Below are 17,661 nucleotides of genomic sequence, written 5' to 3' on the forward strand. Positions count from 1 at the left end.
TCACTGCATCCATATTACAATAACTAAAGTTAAAAGCATTTGACAGTGCCATTCTGAGGGAGGATATAAAGCAATTGAAACTCATATTTTGCTGATGGGAGTACAAATTGGTACAACTAATTTGGAAGACTATTAGCAGCATCTAAATCTAAATCAGCATCTATTATCGTTGTACTAAATCTGAAAATAACGCATACCCTTTGGAGAAATTCTACTTTAGACATGAATACCTAGGTCCATCAAAAGACATGTACAAGAATATTCATAGCAACAACTGTGGACAGTTAAATAAGTTACAGCATATGTATATAACAGAATATTTTATAGCAATAAAAAGCAATGAATTATATGCAACAGCAAGGTGAACTTCACTTACCAATTGTTGAGGAAAATAAGCCAGACAAAAAGTTTAAAAATAGGCAATTTACATTTTGATAAAGGTTGGATTAGTACTTACCTTTAGGGGAGGGGAAAAAATGGGAGGGAACACTGGGGGGTCTTCTAGATTTCTGCATTTGTTCTGTATTTTGTTCTTCACATTTTTTCAAGCTAAATACTTTGTATATGTGCACTTTGTGTAATTTAAAACGTATTTAACAATTAAAATATAACTAATGTTTTAAATATAAAGAACATAAACAAGTACCTTTTTTAAGGTTTAGCTTTTAGTTTGTTTCTTTTTAATTTCTTTCTTTCATGCATCTTTCAAGGAGATAAAGAGGGTGAGCTGAAGGAAATTGGAACTTGGAACAGACAAGAATGCAGAAAGTGAGAGGACACAGAAAAAATAGTAAAATGGGCAAGAGACAGCCTTTAAGCATATGGGTTGGTAGAAAAAACTGAGAAGAAATGAAGTAGGGATAGTTAGATTAATAACAATGTGCAATCCATGAAAAAAGGTATTTTTTGCACTCTACAAATGTGGCACTACACACTATTCTAATTTTCTGTGTAGTAACCAATTGACCAGGGCTTAGTAACAGTCCATATTCTTAGGGGTTTGAATCCTGAAGTGATTTCATTTGGTATGCTGACTGTCCTTGTTTCATGTCCATCCTAGTTCTATGGGACGCCTTCTCCAAAATAAGCATGCTGTAAAGGCTTATAGGTAACTTAAACTAAAAGAGGAAATTTATAATTAGTTTGAACAGTTTTAAAGAAAGTATCAGGCTAGATATTAGGACAATGCCAAAGTTCACTAACTAGCTTTTTGCAGATTTAATAATGATATTGCTTTCCTTCCCATTATCAATCTATATTATATAGTTAAGTTGTTTTACTTCAAATGTCTCCAATCGACATTTCCTTTGTATGCATATACTGAAATGATATTTAATAAAAAAGAACATCTCCTGTGTGGAGTTTAAATTTCTCTTATTAAATATTTATATTTTCAAAATGTCTTTATTTAATTGAGTGAGGTGCTTGGTGCCATTTCAAAATAACCTCAGGTGGTAGGTGTAATGACATATCAAAGATTTGACCTTTAGCATTTTAGGATTCTATTTGTCTGCATTTTCTTCTGCATTCATTTAGTCTTAATTTATATGCTATTTCTCTGTATGACTTAATGAGTAGATGTATTCATTAAGAGATTCATTAGCCAAAAAAATATATACACATGTATATATGAATACATTTTATTTCTGTGCAATCTGACTAGTGATTTTAAATTCATTTATATCTCAACTGTGACAAGTAGAAAATCAAGTAGAAAATGCTATGTAGAAGGCTGGTCAGTGTTTGCATAAACCTCATCCATTCTCATTAAGTGCTTGGCAGAATAGACCCTCGATCTCCTAAACCAATGCCCATTCTCTTCTCACTTCTTTCAGCTTATTACATTCTTTTATTTGCCTAGAGATACTTTATTTTCCAGTTCTCTGCTATTCCTTTTAAAGAAAATTGAATGTAATATTTACACTGATATAATTAAATTAACATCTTGCAGCATCTTTTTGTATGCTTTGGTAGCATAATCATTTGTCTGGGTAGCTTTCAGCCTAGAAGCAGAGAAATTATCAATTATAATGTTGTGACATAAAAATTATTTTCATTTGCTCATTTAAGTATTTATTGATTTTTAGAACTAGAGATTCTAAATGGAGGTTTTTGTTAAATATATCATAGATCACTCAGTTTACATTACTTATCTTTAAAATTTTTTTAATATTTTCTCAGTTTACACAAATCTTTGTCTCAAGAAGAAAATCTGAAGGATCAGTTTAACTATACCCTTAGTACATATGAAGAAGCTTTAAAAAACAGAGAGAACATTGTTTCCATCACTCAACAACAAAATGAGGAACTGGCTACTCAACTGCAACAAGCTCTGACAGAGCGAGCAAATATGGAATTACAACTTCAACATGCCAGAGAGGCCTCCCAAGTGGCCAATGAAAAAGTTCAAAAGTAAGTTAAATGATCTTGTAATACTTCAAACACATGAAACAAAACAAAACACTTTCTTTGGGAACTAAACAATATGTAGTTATTGATCATGTTAATAGTTTAGAACAAAAGTAGAATTAACCCAGTGAACTTTTTTAGATTGGATACCATATGCCATATTTGGGGTCAAAAAAGTCATTTTCTTGGGAACCATTGTTACCATATAGGGCAAACCATTTTTATTTAATAACTGATCATCAGTTCATGGAGGCCATACTATTTAAATCATTTTACAGTCACAAGTTAATAGGCAAAGTTATTAGCAAGGGGAAGAGGCAGTCAAGTTACCACCTGAACTAATTTAGCTTTACAATAATCCTGCTTGAGTTGAGATCATCTGTGACATTGCAACCTGAGACTTGTAGGTGCATAAAAACCAGTAGGGTGAAATTAATTTTCTTGTGTTGTTCTTCTGAAGTATTCAATACTGCTTTTCACAGTGCATAATTATATGTGTTTATTTTGAATGATCTTTGCATTTTTATTAAAATTTAAATAAAGCTGCATAATCTATCAGTCCTTTTGACAGCTAGCAAAATGTTAACAAACAGCTTACCAAGCAAAGAAGTCACTCGTTAATTTAATGGACTTGAACATTGTAGCAGAATTTTCTGAGACACCTTTAATGTAATAGAACCACTGTAATAGAATACATAGAACACATGTAATAGAATATATTTTAACCTTCTTTATGTATTGTTAACAGCACTACAGCATTCACATATCTAGTCACCTTCAATTTCAAAGATATACCTTTTTCCTTAACAATTTTTATGTCAGTTTTACACTGTGAAGCAGTGCTCACATCAAGATTTCTTACTTCCCACTACTTCTTATTTGAAAATGTTATCTTGACCATTTCCTCAATATCCCTGAAGTTATATTTTGATTAATAGCCAAAGTTATGTAAGTCAGTAGTTTTAAATTAGACCATTTTAAAACAGTTTAGAAATTGTGCATTTTAATCTTTACTAGCCATGTACCTTGAAACTTTTGATTTATGTAGGTATTATATATATTTGTAAGTTTAAAGATGGGATTTATATTCAGTCAGAAACTATATGCAGTTATTCACAATGTACGTTAATATTCTAAGAACACTATGATGTATAGGTAGATCTCATTTCATTGTAAATCACAATCAGTAACTTTTGACAGGATCTGATTTGGCTCTGTTTGCTTAAAGTCTACAAATACATACAAATTTCAAATTTTTCTTTATATATAATCCATTAATTTCTATACATGACCAAAATTCCCTGAAACAGTGGTTCCCACAGACCAATTCTATTTTCAAAAAATCTTTGGATGTGTTATCAACCTTTTATTTTTTAGATCTCATCAACTATCATCATCATTTCATTTAAAAAAACAATTTTTATACACCAAGAAGTAGAAATAATATCATCTCAGATAATGTTTTAAATTAAATAACTTTACTGAAAGGCCAAGATAACCAAATAGGAAAAGCTCTAGTCTGCAGCTCCCAGTGTTGATCGACACAGAAGATGGGTGATTTCTGTATTTCCACCTGAGATACCTGGTTCATCTCGTTGGGACTGGTTGGACAGTGCATGCAGCCCACCGAGGGTGAGCCAAAGCAGGGCAGGGTGTCACCTCACCCGGGAAGCACAAGGTGTCGGGGGATTTCTTTTTCCTAGCCAAGGGAAGCCGTGACAGACTGTACCTGGAAAATTGGTACACTCCCACCCAAATACTGTGCTTTTCCCACAGTCTTACCAACCTGCAGACCAGGAGATTCTCTCTCATGCCTGGCTTGGTGGGTCTCACGCCCATGGAGCATGGCTCACTGCTAGCATGGCAGTCTGAGATCCACCTGTGAGGCTGCAGCCTGGCAGGGGGAGGGGCGTCTGCCATTGCTGAGGCTTGAAGGTAAACAAAGTGGCTGGGCAGCTCAAACTGGGTGGAGCCCACCGCAGCTCAGCAAGGCCTACTGCCTCTATGGACTCCATCTCTGAGGGCAGGACATAGCTGAACAAAAGGCAGCAGACAACTTCTGCAGACTTAAACGTCCCTGTCTGACAGCTCTAAAGAGAGAAGTGGTTATCTCAACACGGCATTTGAGCTCTGAGAAGGGACAGACTGCCTCCTCAAGTGGGTCCCTGACACCCCTGTAGTCTAACTGGGAGACACCTCCCAGTAGGGGCCGACAGACACCTCATACAGGCGAGTGCCCCTCTAGGACGAAGCTTCCAGAGGAAGGATCAGGCAGCAATATTTGCTCTTCTGCAATATTTGCAGTTCTACAGTCTCTGCTGGTGATACTCAGGCAAACAGGGTTTGGGTGGACCTCCAGCAAACTCCAACAGACCTGCAGCTGAGGGACCAGAGTGTTAGAATAAAAACTAACAAACAGAAAGGAATAGCATCAACATCAGCAAAAAGCACATCCACACCAAAACCTCATCTGTAGGTCACCAACATCAAAGACCAAAGGTAGATAAAACCACGAAGATGGGAAGAAAACAGAGCAGAAAATCTGAAAATTCTAAAAACCAGAGCACCTCTTCTGTGCCAAAGGCTCACAGCTCCTCACCAGCAACGGAACAAAGCTGGATGGAGAATGACTTTGATGAGTTGGCAGAAGTAGGCTTCAGAAGGTCAGTAATAACAAAATTCTCTGAGCTAAAGGAGCATGTTCAAACCCATTACAAGGAAGCTAAAAACCTTGAAAAAAGGTTACATGAATGGCTAACTAGAATAAACAGTGTAGAGAAGACCTTAAATGACCTGATGGAGATGAAAACCATGGCAGGAGAACTTCATGATGCATGCACAAGCTTCAATAGGCGATGCAATCAAGTGCAAGAAAGGATATCAGTGATTGAAGATCAAATTAATGAAATAAAGTGAGAAGACAAGATTAGAGAAAAGTAAAAAGAAACAAACAAAGCCTCCAAGAAATATGGGATTACATGAAAAGACCAAATCTTGATTGGTGTACCTGAAAGTGACGGGGAGAATGAAACCAAGTTGGAGAACACTCTTCAGGATATTATCCAGGAGAAATTCTCCCACCTAGCAAGGCAGGCTAACATTCAAATTCAGGAAATATACAGAACATCACAAAGATACTCCTTGAGAAGAGCAAACCCATGAAACATAATTGTCAAATTCACCAAGGTTGAAATGAAGGAAAAAATGTTAAGGGTAGCCAGGAAGGTCGGGTTACCCAGAAAGGGAAGCTGACTAACAGTGGATTTCTTGGCAGAAACCCTACAAGCCAGAAGAGAGTAGGGGCCAATATTCAACATTCTTAAGGAAAAGAATTTTCAACCCAGAATTTCATATCCAGCCAAACTAAGCTCCATAAGTGAAGGAGAAATAAAATCCTTTACAGACAAGCAAATGTTGAGAGATTTTGTCACCACCAGGCCTGCCTTACAAGAGCTCCTGAAGGAAGCACTAAACATGGAAAGGAACAATTGGAACAAGCCACTGCAAAAAACATGCCAAATTGTAAAGACCATCGATGCTAGGAAAAAACTGCATCAATTTACGGGCAAAATAACCAGCTAACATCATAATGACAGGTTCAAATTCACACATAACAATATTAACCTTAAATGTAAATGGGCTAAATGCCCCAATTAAAAGACACAGACTGGCAAATTGGATAAAGAGTCAAGACCCATCAGTGTGCTGTATTCAGAAGACCCATCTCACATGCAGAGGCACAAATAGGCTCAAAATATAGGGATGGAGGAAGATCTACCAAGCAAATGGAAAACAAAAAAAGCAGGGTTTGCAGTCCTAGTCTCTGATAAAACAGACTTTAAACCCACAAAGATTAAAAGAGACAAAGAAGGCCATTACATAATGGTAAAGGGATCACTTCAACAAGAAGAGCTAACTATCCTAAATATATATGCACCCAATACAGGAGCACCCAGATTCATAAAACAAGTCCATAGAGACCTACAAAGAGACTTAGACTCCCACACAATGATAATGGGAGACTTTAACACCCCACTGTCAATATTAGACAGATCAACGAGAGAGGAGGTTAACAAAGATATCCAGGACTTGAACTCAGCTCTGCACCAAGCAGACCTAATAGACATCTACAGAACTCTCCACCCCAAATCAACAGAATATACTTTCTTCTCAGCACCACATCACACTTATTCTAAAATTGACCACATAATTGGAAGTAAAGCACTCCTCAGCAAATGTAAAAGAATAGAAATCACAAAAAACTGTCTCTCAGACCACAGTGCAATCAAATTAGAACTCAGGATTAAGAAACTCACTCAAAACTGAACAACTACATGGAAACTGAACAATCAGCTCCTGAATGACTACTGGGTAAATAACGAAATGAAGGCAGAAATAAAGATGTTCTTTGAAACCAATGAGAACAAAGACACAACATACCAGAATCTCTGGGACACATTTAAAGCAGTGTTAAGAGGGAAATTTATAGCACTAAATGCCCACAAGAGAAAGCAAGAAAGATCTAAAATTGACACCCTACCATCACAATTAAAAGAACTGAGAAACAAGAGCAAACAAATTCAAAAGCTAGCACAAGGTAAGAAATAACTAAGATCAGAGCAGAACTGAAGAAGATGGAGACGCAAAAAACCCTTCAAAAAATCAATGAATCCAGGAGCTGGTTTTTTGAAAAGATCAACAAAATTGATAGACTGCTAGCCAGACTAATAAAGAAGAGAGAGAAGAATCAAATAGACACAATAAAAAATGATAAAGGGGATATCACCACCGATCCCACAGAAATACAAACTACCATCGAGAATACTATAAACACCTCTACACAAATAAACTAGAAAATCTAGAAGAAATGGATAAATTCCTGGACACATACACCCTCCCAAGACTAACCCAGGAGGAAGTTGATCCTCTAAGTAGACCAATAACAGGCTCTGAAATTGAGGCAATAATTAATAGCCTACCACCAAAAAAAGTCCAGAACCAGACAGATTCACAGCTGAATTCTACCAAAGGTACAAAGAGGAGCTGGTACCATCCCTTCTGAAACTATTCCAGTCAATAGAAAAAGGAGGAATCCTCCCTAACTCATTTCATGAGGCCAGCATCATCCTAATACCAAAGCCTGTCAGAGACACAACAAAAAAAAAGATAATTTTAGACCAATATCCCTGGTGAACATCGCTGTGAAAATCCTCAATAAAATACTGGCAACCCAAATCCAGCAGCACATCAAAAAGCTTATCCACCATGATCAAGTCAGCTTCATCCCTGGGATGCAAGCCTGGTTCAACATATGCACATCAATAAACGTAATCCATCACATAAACAGAACCAATGACAAAAACCACATGATTATCTCATTAGATGCAGAAAAGGCCTTCGACAAAATTCAACAGCCTTTATGCTAAAAACTTTATGCAATAAACTAGATATTGATGGAACGTATCTCAAAGTAATAAGAGCTTTTTGTGACAAACCCACAGCCAATATCATACTGAATGGGCAAAAACTGGAAGCATTCCCTTTGAAGACTGGCACAAGACAAGGATGTTCTCTCTCACCACTCCTATTCAACATAGTATTGGAAGTTCTGGCCAGGAATCAGGCAAGAGAAAGAAATAAAGGGTATTCAATTAAGAGGAAGTCAAATTGTCCCTGTTTGCATATGACATGATTGTATATTTAGAAAACCCCATTGTCTCAGCCCAAAACCTCCTTAAGATGATAAGCAACTTCAGCAAAGTCTCAGGATATAAAATCAATGTGCAAAAATCACAAGCATTCCTATACACCAATAACAGACAAACAGAGAGCCAAATCATGAGGGAATTCCCATTCACAATTGCTACAAAGAGAATAAAATACCTGTGAATCCAACTTACAAGGGATGTGAAGGACCCCTTCAAAGAGAGCTACAAACCACTGCTCAATGAAATAAATGAGGACACAGACAAATAGAAGTACATTCCATGCTCATGGATAGGAATAATCAATATTGTGAAAATGGCCATACTGCCTAAGGTAATTCATAGATTCAATGCCATTCCCATCAAGCTACCAATAACTTTCTTCACAGAATTGGAAAAAACTACTTTAAAGTTCATATGGAACCAAAAAAGAGCCCACATAGCCAAGACAATCCTAAGCAAAAACAATAAAGCTGGAGACATCATGCTACCTGACTTCAAACAATAGTACTAGGCTACTATAACCAAAACAGCATGGTACTGGTACCAAAACAGAGATATAGATCAATGGAACAGAACAGAGCCCTCAGAAATAACACCGCACATCTACAACCATCTGATCTTTGACAAACCTGACAAAAACAAGCAATGGGGAAAGGATTCCCTATTTAATAAATGGTGCTGGGAAAACTGGCTAGCCATATGAAGAAAACTAAAACTGGATTCCCTTACACCTTATACAAAAATTAATTCAAGATGAATTAAAAACTTAAATGTAAGACCTAAAACCATAAAGACTGTAGAAGGAAACCTAGGCAATACCATTCAGGACATAGGCGTGGGCAAAGACTTCATGACTAAAACACCAAAAGCAATGGCAACAAAAACCAAGATTGACAAATGGGATCTAATTAAACTAAAGAGCTTCTGCACAGCAAAAGAAACTATCATCAGAGTGAACAGGCAACCTACAGAATGGGAGAAAATTTTTGCAATCTACCCATCTGACAATGGGCTAATATCCAGAATGTACATAATTTATTGGAACTTAAACAATTACAAGAAAAAAACAAACATCCCCATCAAAAAGTGGGCCAAGGATATGAACAGACCCTTCTCAAAAGAAGACATTTATGCAGTCAACAGACATATGAAAAAATGCTCATCATCACTGGTCATCAGAGAAATGCAAATCAGAGCCACAATGAGATACCATCTCATGCCAGTTAGAATGGCGATCATTAAAAAGTCGATAAACAACAGAAGCTGGAGAGGATGTGGAGAAATAGGAACACTTTTACACTGCTGGTGGGAGTGTAAATTAGTTCAATCATGGTGGAAGACAGTGTGACGATTCCTCAAGGATCTAGAACTAGAAATACCATTTGACCCAGCCATCCCATTACTGGATATATACCCAAAGGATTATAAATCATTTTATGATAAAGATACATGCACACATATGCTTATTGCGGCACTATTCACAATAGGAAACACTTGGAACCACCCAAATGCCCATCAGTGATAGACTGGATTAAGAAAATGTGGCACATATACACCATGGAATACTATGCAGCCATAAAAAATAATGAGTTCATGTACTTTGCAGGGACATCAGTGAAGCTGGAAACCATCATTCTCAGCTAACTATCACAAGGACAGAAAACCAAACACCACATGCTTTCATTTGTAGGTGTGAATCAAACTATGAGAACACTTGGACACAGGGTAGGGAACATCACACACCGGGGCCTCTCAGGGACTGGGGGTCTGGGAGAGGGATAGCATTAAGAGAAATACCTAATGTAAATGACGAGTTGATGGGTGCAGCAAACCAGCATGGCACATGTATACCTATGTAGCAAACCTGCACATTGTGCACATGTACCCTAGAACCTAAAGTATAATAAAAATTAATAAATAAAATAACTTTAACTCTGAAAAATTCACTGTCTCTTCCTTAGTTTTTGCATTTAACCATAGACAGATGAAAACTTTTTTATGGAATGGCACTAATCCATGGATCAGAGTTTAAGCACAACTATGTCATTAAAAGAATTAAATGTTAAATCCCTTTTTCTTCTGATTTCCAACAGTAAGAGCTAGATGAAGTATTATCGAGTTTTCCTTTTCATATTTGATCCACTGTATTTCATATTTAATTGCCATCAATTTGGCAAAATGTATCTTCATGAGGCTATTAGCCTATTTTATTGAGTTTAAGAGGAATGTTATCCTCTTAAAGGAAACCAACTTATAAGACTTCGTAAGATGGTATTCATAGTCTCCTTAAAAATCTGAAATCATTATTATTAGCAAATGTTTTAGAAAGTTCTTTGAAAATATGTCAGTGTTCCAGGCAATTTAAAATTTAAACTAAAGGAATTTCTTCACAATCAAATTTTTCTTCACAATGAAATTTCTTAAATAACTGTCCCCTTTTCCCTTCACAATCAAATTTCTTGAATAACTGATCTATATTCACCATCTCTAATTTTTCAATTCCCATTTACTCCTCTGCTACTCAGTACAGTATGGCTAGTTCGTATACTGAAATTGTTCTTCTTAAGATCACCAGTAATTTTCTAACTACTAAATTCAATGGCTCATTTTAAATGATATTTTTATTGTACAATGAACATATGTTTATGGTGAAAATAAATAAAGACCTTCATGTATCTTCAGCAATATAGCATAATGGTTTAAAATCTCAAGCTTTGAATTCAGAATGTATAGGTATGTGAACCTGGAAATAAAACACTATGCTAATATGGACAATAATGCTTCTATCTCATAACGTTGCCATGATAATTTGATGAGCTAATACATGTAATGCTTTTAGAAGAATATGTGTTATGTAATTCCTCCTTCTCTTGGCATTTCACTCCACACTGTACTATCTCATTCCTCAGAAGGTCTCTGCCTTTTCAGGACTAAATGCCTTTGTGTATATTGGTTCCTCTGCTCACGTAATATTATTTTAGGATTTTTTTTAAAGTTAGCAAGCATCCAATCACAAATGCAGTCAACTTTTAGAATATTTATCCTACTTGAACTCTCATCATTTAGTACTGTTCATCATTCCTTCCTGAAGCCTTTTGTTTTCTTAGATTCTGTAGCACCATTTTTTTCTACCTTTATGACTTCTCTGACTGTTCCTACTCCATTTCTTTCGGGGATTACATCTCCCAGCTATCCGAACATAATGGTTGCTTAAACATTTTATTTTTCTTGTACCTCTACACAATTCCCGGGAATGTCATCTATTTCCTTAAGCTTCAACTACTACTTATTAGCCAAATAACTTCCAAATACTTATCTTAGTACTCACCTGTCCCCTGAGATCCAGTCTCATGTTTCCAAAACTCTTTACTCTTCACTCCTCACTCCCCTGAAAGTAAAGTCCTGCCCATTCTCCTGTATTTCCTGCCTCCCCTGACAATTCTGAGAGTTTTATATATATATTATATGTATGCATGTGTATATATATATATATACACACACACACACACACAGACTCAAAGAGTGGTATGTATTTATCACTCTTTGAAGTGTCAGGGGAGTCACCATAGTGTCACACAGGGTTCTTAGCATAGAGCAAACATACTTCCCCCAAACTCAGCTGCTTAATCTGTTTGCAGGATGAATTATAGAACAGGATAGATGACTCTGGGTGCTGGCAAGAGGAACAGAGCACGTTTCTACAGTTTCTCAATTTTAGAAAAAGCCTATATATATGTACATATATAGTACAGATACATATATACATACACATTATAATTTATATATGTATATACACATATATTGTTTATATATGTGCATGTACATATGTATATATACTTATATGTGATATATATGTATCATGTTTACGTACGTTTATACACATGGGTATCACATGCACATGTGATACACATACATGTATGTTTGTGTGTATATACATGTATGTATATCTATATACTTATGTATAAACTATATATGTATGTGTATATACATATGTAAACTATGTATATGTACATATATGTAGGCATTTTTTAAATTAAGAAACTGTAGAAATGCTCTGTTCCTCTTCCCAGCACCCACAGTCATTGATCATGTTTTATAATTCAACCTGAAAACTATATATATATGCATACATACATAGTTTATAGACACACATACATAGTTTATATATGTATATATATACACATGTAGTCTATATAGTCTATTCATCTTTGTATAGTCTATATACATATAGACTATATGTATGTGTAAATACATATATGAACTATACATATGTCTATATTATATATAAAGCTTATATATACACACCTATAAACTACATGTATATAGACATAGACTGTATATATATATGGTTTATATATATACACATACATATACGTGTGTGTGTATATATATAGTTTTGTTTTTGTTTTGGGGGTTTTTATGAGACAGGGTCTTGCTCTGTTGCCCAGACTGGAGTACAGTGGCACAATCATGGCTCACTGCAGCCTCAGCCTCCCCAGGAGCTGGGACTACAGGCGTGCGTCACCACGCCTGGCCAATATTTTTGGTGTTTTTTGTTTTGTTTTGTTTTGTTTTGTTTTGTTTTTGGTAGAGATGAGATTTTATCATGTTGCCGAGGCTGATCGCAAACTCCTGGGCTGGAGCAATCTGCCCGCCTCAGCCTCCCAAAGTACTGGGATTACAGGTGTGAGACACTGCACCAGGCATAGGTGGTATTTTTTTAATATCTATTTTCTACCTACTGCACTCTCTTCCAGATTTCCTAAGACATTGACTGTGTTCTATTCATCTTTGTTTCCCCACCTCTTCTAAAAACTCATGCAGATACCTGCTGTAAAGTAAGTACTCTGTAAATTGATGAACAAATCAACTATAACAATTTAGTAGTTTGAGAGAATAACAGATTAAAGTAAAAGCAGGTCAAGTTAGAGATACACAGGAAAATTTCAGATATACTCCCCTCTGCTTTAGGCCCATGACAAATACTTTTTCTTCCAACCCAGAGCCCAGAGTTTACTAGTTTCATAGTAAAGCATGACCTCTATGGCTGTTCCTTCCCTCCCTCCCCTCACTGCCACCACCACACCTTTCACTCTCCGAGGAGCTGGCAGTGCTTACTTCCTGTTGATCAGATTTTAACCACGCACTTCCATCAAATTTAATTACATTTAGAAGACCTGAAATCTTTGGTAATAGTAGAGACTATCTACTATTGCTATTCATAGAATTATAAATTTATTTTCTTCCAGAGTCATAAAAATTTTTAATATTTTCTGAAATATTTCAGCCTGTAGGAGTATTCCTAGAAAGACAAGTTGTACAGGATTACCATCCATAAGCTAGCCAGTATAGGCATATCATCACTTACAGGGAAAAAGTCAGTGCATGCCATACCTCATCACCAAAAAATATCTTCTTGGCCCACCTGTCATAAAGCCTAATCTTTTATCAGTGGAAATTCATTCTCTTTTCTTTATGTACTTTTATTGGAAAATGTGTATGTTTGTGGATGAATAGCCCATTGTGATTTAGCTTTTAGATTGCTGGTACTGAATGTGCTTGGTTTTGGACAGAGGGGTTATGTCGAGGTAAAGGGAACTAAAGAGCAGCTAAGAGCACAGGAACTTGGTAGGAAAAACTTCTCTTAATAGTTTTGTCAAAGACTATCCCTAATCCCCATTTATTAAAGAGAAAACTGACACATCAATCCATTAAGAGATGTTTTTATTATTCATGAGAGATTTAAAACGTTGTGATTCTTTATGCTATAGTTTCGTTTCCATCTACAAGTATGCTTGCTTCTTGTGGCCTGGAACAAGTTCCAAAGGACTTTTAAAAATACATTTTGCTATACTTAGCATACCTAAGCTCCACATAGTTACTTAAAGTAAAAGTAATTACAACCAGGCTTATAAGGTTAGAACTCTTAAAGATCTAGGTTTTACACTGAAATAACTTTTGTCATATGTCATTTTTACTGTGGGCCAGATTTACAGTGATATGATTCAAATTCCCTCATAAACTATATGAAGAGTTATATACCGTAACTATATAATGAATAGATGAGACAAAGAGATATAGAAAAAATTGTAAACTTTTAAACAGATTTGTAAGAAAAGATGTATCAACTCAAGAACTTTCATGCTTTCCATAATTTTCTAAAAAGAAAAAATCCATTATTTAAAATTTACGGAGTTCTGCTCATCTTAAATTTTTATAACATAATTATAATATCAAAGATCAGGTTAAAACATTTCAATTTATAGGTTTTGTGAAGTTGTAGATTGTCTTTTGAAATATAGGGCACCCTATATCTTTTGAGCACTATTGACCAAACAGACACACACACACACACAGAGCTGTTTAAAGTCTTTTCTGCTATTTGACCAAATACTGATTTCTGTAAAGAAATTGGTGTTACAAAGAAATTGTGAATTCTCAGCCTGGTTTTCCTGCTGATGAGTAAGAACCGTCTGTAGTTCTCTTCGAAGTGTCAAGGGAGTCACCATAGTGTCACACAAGGGTTCTTAGCATAGAGCAAACATACTTTCCACAAACTTAGCTGCTTAATCTGTTTGTAGGTTGAATTATAAAACAGGATAGATGACTGTGGGTGCTGGGAAGAGGAACAGAGCATTTCTAAAGTTTCTCAGTTAAAAAAAAAAAAAGCCTGCTATTTTCATCAATAGATTTTACTAGATTTTTTACTTTTGTTGCTGGCTCCAGAATCCAATTTTAACCATAATGAAAAATAATTATGCTAAAAAATGAAAGGCCTCAGTGAATTTTTTTTATAATTTCATTGTCTTTTCGTTAAAATTATTCTAGTTCTTGTCAACTTTACTTGTGATATTTTTCCTATAAATTCTTTGTTGGACTGTAAGTGTCAAGGCAAAATTAGATATATCCGAACAATATAAGTACTTGTTGATTGAATCAAAGAATAAGTTTCATAATTCCTCAACTCAGCAGAAGGTATAAATCAATATTTTATATAATGTTGAAAGTTAACTTTGATTTATTAGTACTATTAATAAGTGGGAGGAGACCTAAAACTTCTAGAAATTGCTCCTTAAAATATTTTCTTGTGTTTGAAATTTAAAAGCTGTGAAATATATGTACTTCAGCAAGTAATAAGTTGAATAGTTATTTGTAATAGTTTATCAACAAATGCTCTCCCTAATTAGCTTTGGAAGGCACCTTCTAAATCTAATTAGAGACAGCTTTATTATCATCTATATATGGAAGATGGACTCAGATGGCTCCTAAACAGTCATCATAAGATGTACAACATCTAAACATGCTTAATTTTTATTCTTTGACATGCGATATGCTTTTAAAGAATTTAATATTCTGAATTTGTGAATCATAAAAGTTAAATTATCTGATTACATATTTAACTTGTGAAATATGTCATCTCATACTCTGTTAAACAAGCATTTCATTAAAATTATCACCAATTCCATTATATGCTTGTAGAGTGGATCACCCTTCCCATCCATCTATATATAAAGTAGGTTTCTTTAGAGCTGATTTTATTATACACATAGATATACCTACAATGTTTGACAAATACATAATTATATTCATTTATTTATAAAAACTAAAGAATTTGGGCTTATATCTTAACTATGGGGAATGGCTCATGTTGGTATGAAGAAGAAACATAGTTTTAATTATCTGGCTAACTCCTTTGTGCCAGGGAAGGATTAATGTAGGATTATTAGGATTGGCGCCTAACCCAGAATATAAGAATTCCAATGGAGTGCAAAGTGAAGGATCCAGGCTAAAGAAGAAAAAGGGCTCTTTAAACCTAGACTCTGTATTTTCCCTAATAAGATAGATCCTTTTTGTAACTAACCTTATGGAATGAATGAAAATGAGCATAAAAGTAGGAATCAAAATTTTAAATTACAGCATGGCTTTTTGCATTTAATGTACTTCTTCATTTCAGAGGCTGTCTTCCAGTGATTAGAACTAGAGTTGAGCTACTATATGTTTCTGCATACTCAGATAGATAAAACATGTTTCAGATGAACACAATAGAGAGGAATGGAAGAAACAGAACAAAAGACTAAATATGAGATACCATACTGTTTCAGTTTAAATACAAGAGTTTTGGCTTTTGGTTTTTATTAATGCCAGTACTACAGTGATTTTAAAAGTAAAAGACCAGAATTTTTATTATTTTAGGGAAATTATAGAATCCACTTACGATGATCATGTACATTTTAACTAAAATTTGATAGGGAAAAATACCACATTTTTTATACCTTAGATTCACATACATGTGATTTTCATATAACTTTTATATGAAATATAAGTTCCTTAGAGGGATATATGATCTAATAGTTATGCTTTTCCTTGCTTCTGTTCTTAGCTGCAGTCAAAAGCTTTCTAATTTTTTATCACTTGACAGGCTACATAGCTCCTGGGTACTTCTGTGAAGTTAGGAGTACTCAACTACCTTACCTGAGATTCATTGAAGAATTGATCAAAATAAGATGTATAAAGTGATTTGAATTCCCTAGGAAAAGGTTACTAAATGACACTAATTGTTAGTGTACTTCAAAATATTTTTATAGTAAAGGTGAAAAGGAAGGTATTGTAGGAGTTAGATTTTTAGAAGTTTTGGTCATTCCTGCAAAAACATTGCTCAATCTCATTAGACTTGATGTAACATATCGTTTAACTTGATACTTTATATAACTCACTCAAAACTTTCCCCTTTGTTGTCTCTATTATTAAACACACAGATTAGATATAGTGTATCTACTGGTTAATATAGAAAATATACACTTTTTTTTTTGTTTGAAACGGAGTTTCGCTCTTGTTGCCCAGGCTGGAGTACAATGGCGCGATCTTGGCTCACAGCAACCTCCGCCTCCCGGGTTCAAGCGATTCTCCTGCCTCAGCCTCCCCAGCAGCTGTGATTACAGGCATGTGCTACCATGCCTGGCTAATTTTGTATTTTTAGTAGAGACAGGGTTTCTCCATGTTGGTCAGGTATACTCATCTAAAATCTGATTTCACAGTTGTGCAGCTATCCTAAATAGACACATAGGTATACTAGGTATAGCTTTTATTCCCAAAATATAATTGGGAGAAACTCAGTTGAACCCAAGAGCATGTAGAAATACAAATTTCACTTGCATTCTAAGATTCCGTAATTGGTTATTTATCCCTACTGGGTCAGGGATTTGCCGATGTCCATATTTGCCCATTGGTAAATTTACAGAATGAAGAATCCTTTGCTTGTTTCAGTGTAACTTTGTCTGATGGTAAAATCATAAACATTGTCCATAGATTAACTTTATTCTTGATCATTTACATTTAAGGAGAAAAAACTTTCCATAACAATATTGAATATAGTTACAGCTGAAGCATATCTTCTTTCTTCCTTCAGTGTTATACATTCTTGAACAACTCAACAGAGGCACTTTTCACTTCTTAACCTAAATATAATGAAAAAAAAAAAAGCTATACCATTGTAGACTACTTTAGCAGGTCTTTCTATAGGAAGACTGACCAAAAGTGAAAAAAA

At 35.1% G+C, this 17,661-nt stretch overlaps 1 protein-coding gene across 46 annotated transcripts in view; it reads left to right on the forward strand.

Annotated features, from left to right (window-relative positions):
- The window catches only part of MIPOL1 (mirror-image polydactyly 1), a 387,061-nt gene that overhangs the window by 305,300 nt on the left and 64,100 nt on the right, over positions 1 to 17,661 (forward strand). For 42 of the 46 annotated variants that reach the window (XM_063596040.1, XM_008957156.6, XM_034937464.4 and 39 more), the window contains one exon: positions 2,182 to 2,412. The exons of the other annotated variants lie outside the window; for them this stretch is intronic. In XM_063596040.1, coding sequence (XP_063452110.1) covers positions 2,182 to 2,412 — 231 coding nt within the window. The remainder of the gene's footprint in view (positions 1 to 2,181; positions 2,413 to 17,661) is intronic. 46 annotated transcript variants of the gene reach the window in all.

The sequence above is a fragment of the Pan paniscus genome, chromosome 15 (genome assembly GCF_029289425.2).
Source record: "Pan paniscus chromosome 15, NHGRI_mPanPan1-v2.0_pri, whole genome shotgun sequence".
Classification (NCBI taxonomy): domain Eukaryota; kingdom Metazoa; phylum Chordata; class Mammalia; order Primates; family Hominidae; genus Pan; species Pan paniscus.